The sequence below is a fragment of the Mauremys mutica genome, chromosome 3 (assembly GCF_020497125.1).
Source record: "Mauremys mutica isolate MM-2020 ecotype Southern chromosome 3, ASM2049712v1, whole genome shotgun sequence".
In the NCBI taxonomy this organism is placed as follows: domain Eukaryota; kingdom Metazoa; phylum Chordata; order Testudines; family Geoemydidae; genus Mauremys; species Mauremys mutica.
In genome coordinates, this window is record NC_059074.1 from 144,991,771 (window position 1) to 145,009,519 (window position 17,749).

Genomic DNA, 17,749 nt, shown 5'->3' on the forward strand with positions numbered 1-17,749 from the left:
GAAACTTTCAATAGGGTGAAATGGACATAGATACACATGGTATCAGAATTAGATTCAGAGAGATCCACAACCTGAGTTTAAGCCCTATATTCAATGGTAAATCACCATTACCTCAAATTATTTCATCAGATTAAAGATATCTATTTCTCAACAGATCTGTTAGCCTCACAACAACCAAAACAAACAACACTATATGCAAGTGTCATTTTCAATTATGGTTAGTAGCAGAGTATTGTTGACGTGCCTACTAGCCCTAGTAATGGACTAGGACCCTTCATTTAAAAACAGATATCAAAGTTATAAACCAGTATTTACATGTAGCTATTTACTAGCTATTTACTACTATTTACTACTGGTTGCAGAAAGACAAAATAAAAAGATTTCTTAATGTAATGCCCCAAAGGATTTCTGCACTACTGAACAACAAAATATATTATCTGGAGCCTCTTTCATTGCTCCTAATAAATACATTTCAAATTTTTCCAGTACTGGGGATATTTACTACTATTTTTCTTTTCTCACTCTTTTTCTAAAAACAAGAAAAAAATCACATACACATACTTTTGAAATATGTCAAGTTTTTACTACATAGTCTTAATATTTTTCTCTGTACCTGGCAGGCTTTTGCTGTTATGTCAGAAGGGGTATCTTGGGAAAAAGCTGGTCTTAGAGCAGCTCCAACCTACACAAAAAGAAAAAAAATCTGATTAAATGAGGATTACAAACACACGCAAAATGTATAGAGCATAACAAAGCGCTGGATTTGGCATCAAAACTCCATCAACAGTTATCATTGTTTTATGTTGCCTATAGAAATTTATAATACTATGCCTTTAAAAAAAATAACAACCTTTGTACTGCACCTTTCACCCGTTCCTCCCTACAAGGAGCATCTCCTTTTTGAACCACATTTATCTTTGTCACATACAAACATAGTGTCCTCTCATATTATTGAGAATCATTCACATCAGAAATGCTGAATCATGAAATTGCTATTATAGGCCTTATTAATTATCATGGAGATATTGCCATAACAGCTACAGCTATCTGTCCTGTTACTATTTTCATTGTCTTTCTATAGATGCACTTAAAAACATCTACCATTTGAGAGATATTACCATTGCTATTGGTATTCCTCATTTTAACTCTAATTATCTATCAAACCAATACGATCTTTCAAAATAGAAAATAGTTTAAGTGCAACCACTGTAGATGTCCAAGATTCTTTACACATAGTTTAAACAGGTCCCTGGTAGTGGGGAGCTTACAGTCTATACTTGGTCAACTACTGCTGTTTTTAAGGTTCTGTGGCTACCAACACTACACATAAGGATTGGTGGAACCCGTACCCTGAGACAGCTGAGCCCAGCAGTTAAGGCAGAGTAAGCCTGAAGCTAGAAGATACTCTGAATGAAGTCCCTGTTCCAAAAGAAGTGATGCCTTGGTTGGGAAAGTTTGATACTAATAAGTTGCAAAGGGCTTCACTGAAATCACCTAACATGCAGTTTGAAACAGTGCTGAGACACTGGGCTTTGGTAGTATCTCCCCATAATTTGGATACACTGCTGCAGAGCCCTGCACTGCCTCAGAGACATTGCATAGAGTCTCAACTCATGTTTCCTCAAGACAGTTTGAACTTTGCACTGAATTGACAGGAATTATGGGGAGGACCAGGGGACTTTCAGGCATTTTTTTCTGGGACAGGATTGTTCATGGCAACATCCATGAGCAAATCTCACAGGCTGAGACAATCAGGAGTCTTTCTCAGGCACAGCATGAATTGCGCAATCTATCAGGGACATTATTCAGCTGAATTCTGAACATTTATAGTCACTGAGACACTTCTCTATTTTGAGAAGGAAAGGCAGAGAGAACAGAACACACACAAAAATACAGCAAAAGTCATCTCAGAGTTTGATGTGCTAGAGAACTGCTTTGACTGGTAATTTAGGGTACATCTACACTACGGGACTATTCCGAATTTGCATAAACCGGTTTAACAAAACAGATTGTATAAAATCGAGTGTGCGCGGCCACACTAAACACATTAAATCGGTGGTGTGCGTCCACGGTCCGAGGCTAGCGTCGATTTCTGGAGCATTGCACTGTGGGTAGCTATTCTGTAGCTATCCCATAGTTCCCACAGCCTCCCCCGCCCCTTTGAATTTCCGGGTTGAGATCCCAGTGCCTGATGCGGCAAAAATCATTGTCGCGGGTGGTTCTGGGTAAATGTCATCAGTCACTCCTTCCGCTGGGAAAGCAACGGCAGACAAGCATTTCATGCCTTTTTTCCCTGGATTGCCCTGGAAGATGCCATAGCATGGCAATCATGGAGCCTGTTTCGCCTTTTGTGACTGTCACCGTATGTGTACTAGATGCCGCTCACAGAGGCGATTCAGCAGCGCTACACAGCTGCATGCTTTTGCTTTTGCATGATAGCAGAGATGGTTATCAGCCATACTGTACCATCTACCATACCATAAATTGGTAATAAGATGATCGTGGCTACCAGTCCTTTTGCACTGCTCCATCTGTTGCTGTCATAAGTGCCCCTGGCTGCTCGTAGCCAGGGGCGCAAAAGCCAAAATTGGGAATGACTCCCTGCGTCAATCCCTCCTTTTTGGTATCTAAAAATAGAATCAGTCCTGCCTAGAATATGGGCAAGTGTACTAGAGAACCACTGTATCAGAGAACCAGAGAGCACAGCTGCTCTGTGTCATATCCTGCATAGATTATGAGCTGTATGCTATTCACAGGGGGTGCTCCTGCAACAACCCCACCTGTTCATTCCATTCTTCCCGGGCTACCATAGCATTGTCCCCCACTTGTGTGATGAAGTAATAAAGAATGCAGGAATACTTGTTAGTGAGAAATGAGTGGAAGGCAGCCTCCAGTTGCTATGATAGTCCACATAGGACATTAAGGAGTGTGGAGGAGAGGAGCCCAGCATCCTGCTGCTAGTCCAGGGGCAATTGAATCTTTTCTTTACACATGAAGGGTGGGGGCTGATGAAGCTCAGCCCCCTGTTGCTATGATGATGATGGTTATCAGCCATATTGTACCATCTACCAGGAAAAATTAGGGCCAGGCGCCCTTGATCGACCTGACGGATGCTAGTCAGCATGGTTACCAGTCCTTTTGCACTGCCCCATGTGCCAATAGGCTGATGATGACGACGACGGATACCAGTCGTATTGCACCATCAGCCATCCATAGCGTGGGGGGAGCAAGGATGTTGTTGTTGAGTGCTGCACCATCGCGTCTATCTGCAGCATTCAGTAAAGATAGGGTGACATGTAAAAGAGTCAAGACAGGATTGTTTTCCCTTTCACTTCTGGGGGTGGGTGCGTAAATTGCCTAGCTATGCCCTGACCCACCGCGGACACTGTTTTTGACCCTAGAAGCATTTGGAGCTCAGCCAAGAATGCAAATGCTTTTCAGAGACTGCAGGAACTGTGGGATAGCTTGAGTCCTCCAGTCCATGAGCGTCCATTTGATTCTTTGGCTTTCCGTTACGCTTGTCACGCAGCAGTGCGCTGAGTCCCTGCTATGGCATCTGTCTGGAGATATTTAAAAAATGATTTTGAATTTCGTCTTCTGTAACGGAGCACTGATAGAACAGATTTGCCTGCCCTTACAGCGATCACATCCGCATCGTCCATGCTGGAGCTCTTTATTTTGATTTTTAACTGCATCACCACCCGTGCTGATCGGAGCTCCACGCTGGGCAAACAGGAAATATTCAAAAGTTCGCGGGGCTTTTCCTGTCTACCTGGCATCCGAGTTCAGATTGCTGTCCAGAGCGGTCAGTGGTGCACTGTGGGATACCGCCCGGAGGCCAATACCGTCGATCTGCAGCCACACTAACCCCAATCCGATATGTTAATACCGATATTAGCGCTACTCCTCTCGTTAGGGAGGAGTACAGAAACCGGTTTAAAGAGCCCTTTATACCGATATAAAGGGCCTCTTAGTGTGGACGGGTGTGGCGTTAAATCGGTTTTACGCTCCTAAAACCGGTTTAAACGCGTAGTGTAGACCAGGCTATAGACTTGGAGGTTGAGAGTGAAAACAATGGCCTCAGTGGAGTGGGAGAAGGTGGGCATAAAATACAGGATACATCAATATGGAGGCAGAACTTGGGCCAGAGCATAGTAGGTATTCTGAATGCTAGAGAAGGATAAGTGGACTCGAGGCTCTGGATGCACTGACAACTCAGCGCTATCCTCAGGAAGAAAGGTCTCAAGGAGCATGCAAAATTCCCAATCAGGAATGGAAGAAGGAGACGCAAAGACTTAAAAGAATTAATTACACTCCATTCTGGCAAGAGCTGGTGTACCACAACTGAATTTTGTTTTCTTTTTAAAGGAGCAGAGCAATGAATACCAACAATAGAGCACTTGCAAAAAGTTATGGGGAAAAGGGTAAGTAGTAAAGCATCATGAGATTCTGGATGCTTCACAGCTGAAGAGCTGGTTGAAATCCCAATGAAACGGACCACTAGAGCAGGGAGGATAACTAAGCAGCTCAGGAGGCGTGGTATTAAATTGACCAACTGGAATCAACACCTTATAACTCTGAGACAAGTATAGTCAGAGAGCAATTTCCTTGTATTTGGATATGAGCAGGTCTCTGGTGATCTTTGTGATTGCAGTTTCACTGAAGTGAAGAAAGCAGAAGGCAGATGGAAATGGATTAAGCAAAAGCAGGGCGAGGGGGGGGTGGGAAGAGAGACAAAGAAACCAAAACAAACAGCACTAACAGGGAGATTCTAGGTACATGAAATGACAGGGTAGGTGAAAAGCTAGCTGGAGCCAATGGCAGGGTTCTTCAGGATAGGGGAAGCAATGTGGGAAATCAGCCAGAGATCAAAGAGGGGTTGAAGATGGGGGGAAGGTTGGTGTTGAGAAAGAGAGAGAGAGAGTGAGAGAGAGAGCGTGCAAGCCCAAGGGAGACCCTGAAGCAAGAGGGACTGAGTCTAAGGGACAGGAGTAGGGGTTATAGGCAGACAGAAAGACGGAAAGCTCCAAATCAAAGACTGGGGTGAAGGAGGACAGAGTTGAAGTGGAGAGTTGATAAATCCTTGTCAGATAGTGTCAATCCAAAAAAAAAAAACACATGCCATGCCATGCCCTCACTCCCCCCTCCACCCCCCGAGTCTCCTGCACACCACAAAATAGCTGATCAGGAGGTGCAGGGAGGGAAGGGGAGGCACTGATCCGCAGGGCTGCTGACTTATTACTGTGGCTCTTTGGCAATGTACATTGGTAAATTCTGGCTCCTTCTCAGGCTCAGGTTGGCCACACCTGCCTTATGCCATAAGATTGTGAAATCAAACACACAATAACTTCAAAAGTTAAGGTCTCCAAAACAACATGAAATCAGTCATGCAGCAAATGGTATTCTTTTAACAAAATAAAACCATAAAGACAGGAATCAGAATAATTGCACACTTTGCACATACATAGCTCCCTTCATCTAAAGACCGCAAACTGCTTTATAGAAACATTAAATAACTGAAAGGGGCATAATGAGTTTGAATCAATTTTTGTCATTTAATAGTCACTCTTCAATGTTCTAAAGAATATTTCTCTCCCCTGTTGCTGTGTGAAAGACCCCCACAAAAACCGTGAAAACTCACCAACTGAAATCCTGATCCAGCAAACATTTACATATGTGCTTAACTTTTGCACTAAAGTCAATGGGACAAGATGTGTGTAAATATTTACAGGATCAGGACCAACAGTGAAATTGACTATATAAGCAAAGTGTTATCAAATGCACAAAGTAAACAAACAGGAAAAACAGAGGCAAAATATCATCTCTTCCAGTTACAGTGATTTTAGGCGTAACCCACTATTGTCACAACTAACTAATTCCAACCGAAAATGGTTTTTAAATTGGCTGTCTCCTTTTAACTCTCACAATACTCCTGTGAAGTAGGGGCTCAATATCATTCCCATTTTAAGAATGAAGAAATTGAGGCACAGGGCTTGAGGGACTTAACCACCTCACACAACAAGTCAGTGGTATCCAGGAATAATAAGCTCAGATCTCAGCTTCCATTCCTGCGCTTTCACAGATTTCTGGCCTACTTTACAGAACAGGGGCACATTCATTAATCCCTGAGAAAAATAGATTTATTAGGTTCAATCTGGAATGGAATCAAAGTGCTCTTTTCACATTTCTAAATCTGCCAGAGAAATGGCCATTACGGTTGCCAAAATATAAATGTTCACCCTAATATTTGGATTTCAAGGATCAGTGGCTACTGATTTTTTGGAACTTTTGCCAGTTACTAAATTATAACAAACAGGTAGAGGAGATACAGAAATAATTTTGAAGGGGTAAATAAATTGGTGTTTGCAGTACATTCTCACACACAACATTCCTTCACAAGTCATTTAAAACTACAAACTGTTCTCAAAACTGACACTGGCATATTGACAGAAAAATATACAGTTTCCTAAACATATAAAGAAGGACTCACATTAGCCTGATACTGCTCCAGTATCACATGACCTGGAAACTCTGGCTCAGGAACTGATGCAAATTTCTTGATAATGTCTTCAAGTGCCTGGAGACCAGCCATCCGCAGCTGGTTGCTGTGATCAGTTGCAGCCATGAATGCCATACGGATGAGGTCGGAGAGATGTAGCACTAAAAGATCATCTGAAAATAAAAATAATAAAGCTATTAACTAAATTAAAGTTATCCAACTGATGTCCATATACAGACACTTGTAACTATTCACAAATTTCTAAAAGGGAGAGTATGTTATAATATGCAAATTTCGCCCAATCTTGAGAAAAAATTAGTTGCGTATTTTGAAAACAAATATTTAATTGAATATACTTTTCTTTTGATTATTAATATAAATGATCACTTCAGATTTCTGAAATGCCTGTTGTGAAAAACTAAGTGTTTGAATTTGAATCAAAGTAAAAGGAAAGGTCATGAGAAAAAATTGCTCTGAATGCTAAAATACTTCATTCATGTCTGCTTTGAGAACATTTTGCAAAAACAGATTTTTAATGACTTGTTCCTCATGCCCACAGAAAACCTTTAATGCAATTGCTGTTACAATCTTATGCCTACAGTGACCCCTGCTGATAAAGGAACATCTGATCAATTCTAAAACTCAGGTACTGTAGCCAGCCACTGAGTATTTCAGGTAATAATAATATTTATTTGGGTGCAAATGGGGTTATGCCCCCACTTCTTTGGGACAAACAGCTGCCTCCAGGCCATGGGTAAAAGAAAAGTGTGTGACGATGGCAAGGGGCAGAGGAAAATAATCCAGAAATCAGTAATATTTCTGTGGGGACTTTTCTTCATTTACATCCTAATCTTAGCTTTTAATGCCAGATATTGTAAGTAATTATTTTTTAAAAATGAATTTCCTTAATTTATTAAAATGTGATATTGAAAAGGAGTAATAAAAATCAACAGAAAAGAAGTAAACCCTACAGATGTTATTTTCAAGTCTCTAGCTTTTAAAAGAGTTTGTAACTGGTTATGCAAGAATATCTGTGAAGAATATAATGTGAGGAAACTGCACACTATTACTGAAAAATTGCTTACTTTCTCATTTTTACCATATAATTATAAAATAAATCAATTGGAATATAAATATTGTATTTACATTTCAGAGTATACAGAGCAGTATAAACAAGTCATTGTCTGTATGCAATTTTAGTTTGTACTGACTTTGCTAGTGTATTTTATGTAGCCTGTTGTAAAACTAGGCAAATAACTAGATGAGTTGATGTACTCCCTGGAAGACTTCTGCGTTCGTGTTCCCGTGGTTGAAAACCACCATGTTAGAGTGTAAGGAGACTTATTTATTGAGGTGTGGGGTCTGTCAGGGAAACTGGTTTATGTGGTGATGAAGACATGTAAAAGGAGGATACCTTAACTGGACATTTCTTTGCTTTTAATAGTTTGCATGGATAGCTGCTCCCCTTACTCAAGCTTACCTGTTCTTTAACAAAGTTTTCTCTTTGTGGGTATCTAATACCCTTAATATATCTCTTTACAGTTAAGTTAAACAAAAACACATGCAAATCCTTTAATTACTTTTAGGGTTTCTGAGTTTGGCTGAACGGGCCATGGCCAGATCAAAGTGAGCCTTATTCGCATTCTCACACAGCATGATAATTCGACACAGGCAATCGGCAGCAAATACACGAGTGGCCCAGCGAGGAGCCACAGAAGGCTTCGATTTATCCTCTTCACCCAGAGTGGTAAACATTGTGTCATCATCCATCTCATCTTTCTTCTCCAATTCTTCATCCTTTCCTCCTCCCAAAGGAGCTGCAGTGCTCATGTCTACAACAGAGACACAAAGTCATAAAAGTTAGCAATTCCACTGTTAGTAGTAATTTTTCAGAAACAATTTACAATGTGAAGTTGTCAACTCTAACAAGCTATTCAAAATTAAAATGGAGACTAACTTTTCTATAGAAATTATGGCATTTGAAAATGGAGAAGGGCACAGTAAAGGAATATTAGTAAGTAAAGATGTTTTTTCCCTTCAGCATACTAAAAGTATCCTTTATCTTTTTGAAAGATAAGAAAATGACATTCCTATAACTCTAGCTCTCTGAAGGTATCTATTACAAGAAACCCCCACTTCCGGGTCCTGTAGCTTAGAAATTTTAACTGTTAAACTGTCAATGCAGAGGATACAGATGTTACCCATGCTTGAACTCTCATTCTCTTTTCAAGTAAAAGATAAAATGCATATTAAATGAAAACAAAATGAAAGGCCAATATTGTGAGAAAGGCAAGTGGGCAATTTATTACAGCAACACACACAAACATGTTTTGAGAACAGAGCATTACAGGTACTGAAAATAATTTTCTTTTCTCCAAATTTCACTACTGCAATAGAGTCCCAGTTCAGGAAATAAACAAAGTGTCAGGGATCTCAATGAAAAGGCTATTAGCTAGAAACTGATATGCAAAACCTCAGTGTCCAGTTCTCAGAGCATCAAAATGATAAGGGAGTACACCAAAGCTACCACAGCAACAAGACGACACTTATCAGAGGGATAAACTATCTCAGCTGAGTCACCCCATTCCTAAAAAATAATACACTTAGGCTGCAGAAGAGTTGGGGCATTTTAGGGTGAGAAAGGTTGTGCAACCTTTGCAAAAGTATGTCAGAAAATACATGTGGCTGACCTGAAAATTGGCTTTGCACATGCCAATACATCTCGAACAAAAAGAGATCTCAAAATAAATTTGAAGTTACTGGCTTACTGAAGAACAACAGTGAGAAATGCATTTAAACATGGTTCTCTGGGAAACTATTTGGCCTACTGTACAAGTGTCAATTAAAAGAAAAGGCTGAATGCATATTTTACGGATTTTAGAATCTACTCCAGATAAAATGAAAGAGGACCTTTTAACATCAAGCCCATTAAATAAAGTGCCACTACAATAGGGACGTGGGTGTGGGGAAAATGTTAGAAGGATAACTAATTTGTAAGTAGAAATCTGATAACACCTTTAGAAGGGCTCTCATTTGAATCCATAGCTCCACATTGTACTTATATAAAATAGTGTATGAGAGAGGAGTAGAGAGACTGATTCACACCTGCTCTGCAAGGTGAAGTCAGGAATAAAATCTTCCAGGAAGGAATTTTGAGTGAACGAGTAGCTCAAAAGGAGGTTTAATCAATGTAGTAAACCCCACATTAATAACTCACAACACCTCATAATGGGAAGTTTTAGATGCAAGTAACACTCTTCCTTCTGTATAAACCTGAAATACATGAAGGACCACCTTCATTTCCAGGACATCTCCAGTAGTTGCCATTAAGAAATCAGAATTTGGCAACATTACACAGTGGTATTTGAGATGACTTCCCCCATACTCCAAACAGGAAATAACTGTCAAGTAGTTATATTTTAATTGTAACCACTACATGTGAAGACTGGATTCCTATGAACACCAAGTGTCCTGAGTACTAAATTTTTCTGTAACAATATCTAGGCACTGATTTTATAGCCAGCTTGATTTCATCTGGTTTGTCCCAATACATCTCAGGGAACAGTCATATCTGTCTGCAAATGGCACTTTATGACTGCACTTGGAATAGTTCTTAAAGCCTCTAGATTGCCTCTCTGATAACCTGAACACTAAGGAAGAAAAAGAAGAAAAATTGTATACAGTGAAACAGATCCTTCAGCTGATGTAAATCAGCTAAGCCCATGTATCCCAGCTGAGAATCCAACCCAGTATTATAAAATCAAAAATCAAACTAGGACCCGATGAGGTGCCAAGTTCATTCAGTCTCACAAAGTAAAACATCATTCTTAAATGTAAATAAAATAAAGAAGATTACGAATCACTAAAGGCACACAAATGAAATTAAAAAAAAATGTTTCCTATCACAAATTGTGAAGTAATATAGGTGAATGTAGTGTGGGGCAGAAAGAGCAAAGCTGGAGAACTCCTTTACTAACAGCAGTAAAGGAAGAAACTGAGGTTATATGGCCAAAGTAGCCATTACACTCTTTAGGAGAAGCATTTTAATAGTTCAGCATTATAAGATACAGGAATTGTTGCCAGTCAACTGCTAAAAGCAGAGGCCAAGAAAGTGGGTTATCTATTGTAATGCTCACCCTTTAAGAACTACCTATGTATACAGTACCAGATTTACTTTAAAATGTGTGTGTGTACATAGACTATTTAAAACTGATCATATTTGCCATTTTCTCTTTCTGAACAAGCTAAAATATTACAATCCAAGATATAGGTGATAAAACTAAGCATGGATACCTATCCTACGACAACACAAAAGAGCTCTAAATGAATGTTATCAAAAATAAATTAATTCTAAAGATATGATGTCTTATTATATGAATGTTGTCAAACACTTACCACTGGAGGCTGCTAGGACATCCTTACATAGCATTAGCCAGTGTGAAAGTTTTTCCACTGCCAGGGATGAAAGCATATGTCCCAAGGTATCATGAATATCAGAACACAGCTTTCGATCAGTCTCCCGATCTAACATTCCAAAAAGAACCCCCTCAAGGCCAGTCTCTGTTATATTAACTCCTTGATGCCGGCAATGACTATCCCGCCGAGAACCAACTCCTGGTGCAAAAGGGTTAATATCTGTAAAATGAGAGACTTTTCCAATAAGAAACTGAATCATATTTGTGCCTTGAAATTAGGGCAATAGCAGTACTAGAAAAGGACATTCTGCATTCACTCTTAGTTGCACAGATCACAAACACAAACGCATTACTACAATTTGTTGTCAATAAATTCTAACATAGTTTAATATATTAAACTTTTTAGAAGTTAGATTCTATGAGCTACTGAGCATCTCCCATGAAATGATAAACACTGTCAATTACCATTAAAGTAAATAGGAGTTGAGAAGAGCACTCAACACCTTGCAGGAAATGCTCAGCATCTAGCCGCATTGGATCCTGGAGAATCTCTTCTTAGTTAAGTCTTAATTGTGCCCCACAATACTAGAATGCACATCATTCTGTGGCAGAGGGGAAAAATTGTTTGTGTGATAATCCGTTGAAAGAAGGCAACATCAGCACCAGATTAAATTTTTAAAAATTTGAAAAACATTAAGTATATAACTACCAGCAGACAATTATATACTTACTATGGACAGCTTCTGGGTATTGTACTTTTTCCTGGACCATTCAAACAGATAAGTAGGAATCATAACTCATTTGAGCAGCAGCAGCAGCAGGATAAAATTATATATGTAAAAATTGGGGCAACTGGGAAATCCGACTGGCTACTAAGGATGTTGCTAACAGAACAAGTCAAAACTGAATATCCTACTCACAGTATACAGGATCATTATGCCCTGTGATGGGGTCTATCAGGTCTCTTCTGCTCCCTACTACAGGAATTGGTGCCCTAACAGCCCCTACGTACAGAAAACCCAGGCTGCCAACAAGACTTCATCCTCCAGAGGCCTAAAAGAGCCAGGAGGAGACGCTGACTAATCAGGTGCCAGCACGTCAGTTAAAAAGGCTTGCCTGTGCTTCTCCGGGGTAGTGGCAGGATGAGATAGGGCCAGAGAAGTGCTATCCCAGAACCTGAGGGCCAGGTCAGGGGCTTGTCTTCAAGCACTACAATTAAGATCTTGCCTTTGAAGTTATGTTTGTTTGTTTAAAGGTCCAGACAGACAAATTCTGAGGTTATTTTTATTCAGCAGTTTTAGACTGACCCCTAAATTTATAGCACAGGCCACTTGGCTCTGAGCAGCTGGCAGTAATTTGTGGACTAAGGCAGGGAGCACAGGAAATGCCATTCTTGGCCCCGTAAGAAGCACTATGAGGCAGCCACCCATACTCCATCTCATCCCCTCCGTGACATGCCCGTTTTCAAAACCAGCAAAAACAATCAGTAAGAGAGAGGAACAATTTAGTACAGGGTTTCTCAAACAGAGGTCGCCGCTTGTGTAGGGAAAGCTCCTGGCAGGCTGGGCCGGTTCGTTTACCTGCCCCGTCCGCAGGTCTGGCCAATCGCAGCTCCCAGTGGCCGCGGATTGCTGCCCCGGGTCAATGGGGGCTGTTGGAAGCGGCGGCCAGTACGTCCCTCGGCCCACACCACTTCCAGCAGCCCCCATTGGCCCAGAGCAGCGATCCGCGGCCACTGGGAACCACCATCGGTCAGACCTGCAGATGGGGCAGGTAAACGAACTGGCCCGGTCCACCAGGGGCTTTCCCTACACAAGCAGCGACCTCTGTTTGAGAAACCCTGATTTAGAACAACATATTCTGGGGGGAAAATTCCCTTTCTAATTTGTTCTCAATATTTAAGAGGCCAAGGCTACTGTCTTTACTTTTAGCTGGAAGTATGGAAATGGCAAGAAACTCCAAAGGAGGATGGGTTTTGTTTTTGTCCTAAAAAACTCTCACACACAATATTAGAAAAGGACACATGCAGGTAACACTTACTGACACCACTATTCTCTTTGTCGCCAGCATTTTTTGCTAAGCTCATGGCATATTCACACACTTCTGCTGCTTCCCTCTGCGCAAGCTGTCGCAAACATGCCACTGCAGCCCGACGGAGCAATAAATGAGAACTGCACAAGTGAACCTGCAATCAGAGCCATTATAAACTGGTAAATTGCTGTGTCTTTAACTGAATCAAAACTGTTAGTGATTAATAACAGCCTCTTGCTCAGCTAAATCAAGTGTAGGTCATGTAAACAGTTACAAAGTAATGTTGCACTTCCACAGAAAGTCAGAATGCAAGAAGCCATTTGGCTGAAAACATTAATTAAAATGGATAAGTCCCTTAACTTACTGAAGGGCGTGCAGCTAGGTACCCAAACACGATCACGCCCTTTGGAAATGAACCTCTGCCTATCAGAAATACTTAAGAGAACTACCTGTACCTGCCCACTGCATTTGCACACAGATCTTGATCATCTTTCTTCTGGAGAACAAGCTTGTTTAATTTCTTTCTGAGCTTAATATAATGAGAGAAATTCTGTTCTATTCTTCTGTGTTTCCATAAAGCAGCTATTGCCCCCTGCAGCACTGAAGATTCTAAAGAGTTTAATTAGAGGAAGTTTGAGTGTACTGGTTCCAGGTGGGGTTTATTAGCATCCCAGCATGTTGCCCCATCCCCCAAATGGAAGCACAAGTGGGAAATTTAAAAAGCAAAATTGAGAAATCTTATTAATAAAGTTTATTATTCAAGATTTTAAAATGTGAAACACAAATTAAGCCTCACAGACTGCAAAAGTGAAGCCAATCAGGAACTCTGGAAAATCTCTTTGCTTCTCTCCCATTTCAGCTCTCAGACAAAGAGACCACACTTTCACAAATACTCAGCACTAGGCAGCTGCAATTGTTCTCAGATGTTTATCTGGAAGTCTGGGCACTTCATTGGGCAACAACAGCAGAGCAAGCCCTCTGGTCCTTGCAATTCTAATGAATTACTCTAGAGCAAACCTTATTAAGAAGAGCTGTGCCTAAGTGATAGGCTGAGGAGAACTAAGAGGTTATTTAGATTAGATTAGCACCAATGCTCTAGTCCAGTTTACAGCATGCTTTAACATTGGTTACAAACTCTGAATACTAGGATCCTGTATTCTGCCAGTGACAGACATTTCAATTTTCAATAAAATGGCCACTGGCAGTCACTGAATCACTCATGACAACTGTCATTAAAACGTTCTATGTTCAAATCTAAACCACAGTTTATACCACATATGTCAGTAAGTACTTCTCAACATGAGAGCTTCCAGATTTCTGTGCTAAGTAACATTTGCTTGTAATATGCTTTGAATCACCTCGAGTACAAGTAAATATTTTTCTTCCAAAAGAATTCTGCAAGCGCCCTACTTTTCTTGAGAGGAAGTAGCTGTACAGGGAACTGTATGTTCTTCAAGGGAGAAGAAAAAGAGTGCTCTTTTAGAAACTCTAATCCCGAGTTACCCCAGGGACATATTTTTTAATAAGCTGAATACACATTTGCTTTCCCTCTATTAGCTTGCTACAAGAGTGGAAATTGCTTTCCCAAATGAAAGGTCATAGGGTGTACAAAATATTTAACACTAGGTCTTTATTTAATTCATGAATGTCTGAAGGTTTCAATCTTGAAAAACAGACTTTAAGAGATCCTCTAAGTATCATCTTGAAGTTGTTTCAATAGAACTACAACAGAGAACTTTAGGATTTAAATTATTGGAAAGATTATTCCCTGCCTTTAGTTAAAAAAAAAAAAAGATGATGATGATGATGAAGTATAGAGGCAGGAAGGAATCTGAAAAGCATTATGGAAGAGATTGGTTTAACTTTGATACATGGTGTTGGTTCCAAACAGAAGACAAAAGCTTGTCACTGTTTTCTCCTTCATTTAATGGGGTAGGATTTTCAGCCAGACTTCTATTCAGCCACCAAGTCCACATTTTACTTGTCCAAACAGCTGTGGGAGCATGTGCAAAGCCATTTGCAGGTAGGCTTATCATGGAAGGAACAAGACTTTGGAAGCAAAAGGGAGGGAAGGAAAATTAGGTAGTTGAGGGTTTATGATGGAGCAGGGAAAGGACAGCAGAATGGCATGGAAAAAGATTTCAATCAGCAACAATTACACCTTGGGTTAACTTAATTGTCTATAACATTCCCACTGGGAGTTTTAGTCATAAAGGAATTGACAGAGAGAATTATTTGTCACAGGATGTGGTACATATCAGCCTGTTATTCACACTTAACAGAAGGGCCCACCTACATCTGTGCTGAGCAATACCTTTCACTTGGAATTCTCTGCACTCTGACATATTACAGGGTATGGGTCATGTGGAATAAGAGTGCACCAGTTACGCAAGACAAGGGGACATGTGCTACGGGGGGCGGGAACTCTAAGGAAAGATTGGACAGCAGATTACACAAACAGGGAAAGTCCCAGTTTCAGCATAAATAGGCTGGAGAGTCCTTTGGTCATGATCAATCTTTCAATAAGATCTGTGAAGAGTCTGGGATACAGGTGGCCAGGGATGGCTTAAAGGGAGGGTCTCTCTGAATGTCTGAGCAGAAGTATACTTAATTCCAATTTATTTTTAAAAAATTTTCATCTAATACTTTTATTTAGATCAAATTTTGGATTTTACAGCCCTTGCATCACTTCCTGGCTTGAGGCAGGAAAGTTGGTGCCGTGTTTATTGAGACAAGTGACAATACTCACCTGAGCAGCAATGGAGGAACTTGGGGACAACAGCAAGACAGACTCTGCCTAGGACTCTGATAGAAGGAGCTATGCCACGTTCCCCACATACACTTCCTTTCTAAGTAGCCATAGGAGATAGGGTCCCCCAAAGGTCTCCTCTTTTTCATTTGTTATTTTATATGCCTAAGACTTATTATTGTGTATTCTTCTCCTTTCCAAGCTAAATAGTCCTGGGGCCTGATTCTCATTTAAACTAAGGCCACTTTACACCACTCTGGCAGAGTAAAGGGATTTAAAGTGAACCTAACTATAATCTAAGCTCACTTTAAGGCCCCTCTACACACCCCAGAGCAGTGTAAAGTGGCTTTAGTGTAAATTAGAAACAGGTCCCTAGTCTTTTTAATCTTGGGTAACATTTTCAAAAGTGCCTAAATGATATAGGTGCCAAGTCCCTTCATTGATTTTCAATGGGACTTCTGACTTGGGAGCCACTGAGTGCTTCTGAAAACTTTGCCCCTCAGCGCATATGTATATTCTCCCATAGGCTGCTAGCCATTTCTCTTTCCTTTCTGCAGGCCTTAATGCTGATGTTTCCAGCATTAGGGATGTAGGACAAGACAGATATATTTTACACTCACACAAAGGCTGGGAACCAGACTGGATAGGTTGACATGGCGGGGTGCAAACATGTGAAGTTGCTGAAGGCAGGATATGGCAGCTGCCTGAACAAGAGAGTCCGAGTGATCTTGTGTGATTGCACATCCTACCAAGCATGAAGAGCGGATTGTTGAAATAGTAGCTCCATTACCTAAGAGAATAAAGAATCCTTAACAAAGCAACTTTTTTGTATAACTGTTATAGATTTTAACCTTTTAATCACAAAACTTCAGAGATGTGAAGTCTTTGTAAATTACATACAGCATCATTCTTCTAAATACCTATACTTGAAGTTAACAGCTGTATTACTTCAAAAGGACTCTGTATACAGGGTTAGAACTCGCTTTCCATTTTAGCCCAATTTTGACACTTACCCCCTTAAAGTTCCAAAGCAATCAGCTAGCCCCAAAAGTCCTTTAAACCTCAAATTTTACACAAGTGATCATTAGCCAGAAAAATGCTGCAGACATTGTTCAGTTAGTCATTATTTCTCAGATATGGCACTTGTTAAAATGAATTAAGTTTCAGGTTTTGGAAATCTATTTCAGTTAGTAGTCTTGGATAAAACTGCATGCATAGACCATTTCTTACAATATCAGATATAAAATTTTAGAGTTATTTGCTATGGATTTAGTTTTAAACTCTGAATACTTGTCACATTTTGGCAGACTTTATATTTTTTGCCAGTTTTGGAGCAGTTTAATATATTAATATACTGGTGAAGTTTCTTAGCTCCCTCAGTTGCATCACTTGGATTCAACAGGTTAGAGACTACACAGAATATTTGATTTAAAGACTATGTTGTCTTGCATTTCAACAAGTACCATTCATCATCTTTACAGCACAACTATAATTACAGCAAAATGTTGTCTTTATAAGAAAAAATTCTGAACAATCTACATTTGTATATATCAATACTTTTTAAAATATCTGCTAAAAATCAGTAAGGAAATTCCTAGGCAAAAAAATTAAGATACAACTACAAGACTGCAGTTAATAAACATATTCGAAAGGCAGGGAATTTATAACTGAGTTTTCACTACCAGCCTCATCTATGGCACTTTATCAAAGCCCATACCATGTATATCCACCAAAATCTCCTTTGCACCTTAAAGAAAAACCACCATACTTCATCTTTATTTCCAGTTTGAACCACATACCCTGAGATACCACACTGTAAATATGGTCAAGGTATAAAGACCTGAGAATACTGAGACTACCTCATTATTGGAGTTAGATAGTTTTGGCACCAGTTCATATAGCCACCTGCAACATATATGGCAATTTCCTGCAATATCTTTAGGAGTTCTTACTATATTACGCTTATGTATCATTGTGAGCCAGGAATTGTATGCAATTCCACAGGGAGGGTGACCACAGTTCAGTGGGGAGTGATTAGGCAAATTCACTCAGCTC

The 17,749-nt window shown here is 40.1% G+C and overlaps 1 protein-coding gene across 1 annotated transcript in view; it reads right to left on the reverse strand.

Annotated features, from left to right (window-relative positions):
* The window catches only part of HEATR5B (HEAT repeat containing 5B), a 97,822-nt gene that overhangs the window by 31,564 nt on the left and 48,509 nt on the right, over positions 1–17,749 (reverse strand). Inside the window, exons 21-26 of the mRNA XM_045009558.1 lie at positions 16,315–16,484; positions 12,955–13,099; positions 10,895–11,134; positions 8,080–8,331; positions 6,491–6,672; positions 614–682 (exon numbers count right to left, since the gene is read on the reverse strand). Of these exons, the coding sequence (XP_044865493.1) occupies positions 614–682; positions 6,491–6,672; positions 8,080–8,331; positions 10,895–11,134; positions 12,955–13,099; positions 16,315–16,484 (1,058 nt within the window). The remainder of the gene's footprint in view (positions 1–613; positions 683–6,490; positions 6,673–8,079; positions 8,332–10,894; positions 11,135–12,954; positions 13,100–16,314; positions 16,485–17,749) is intronic.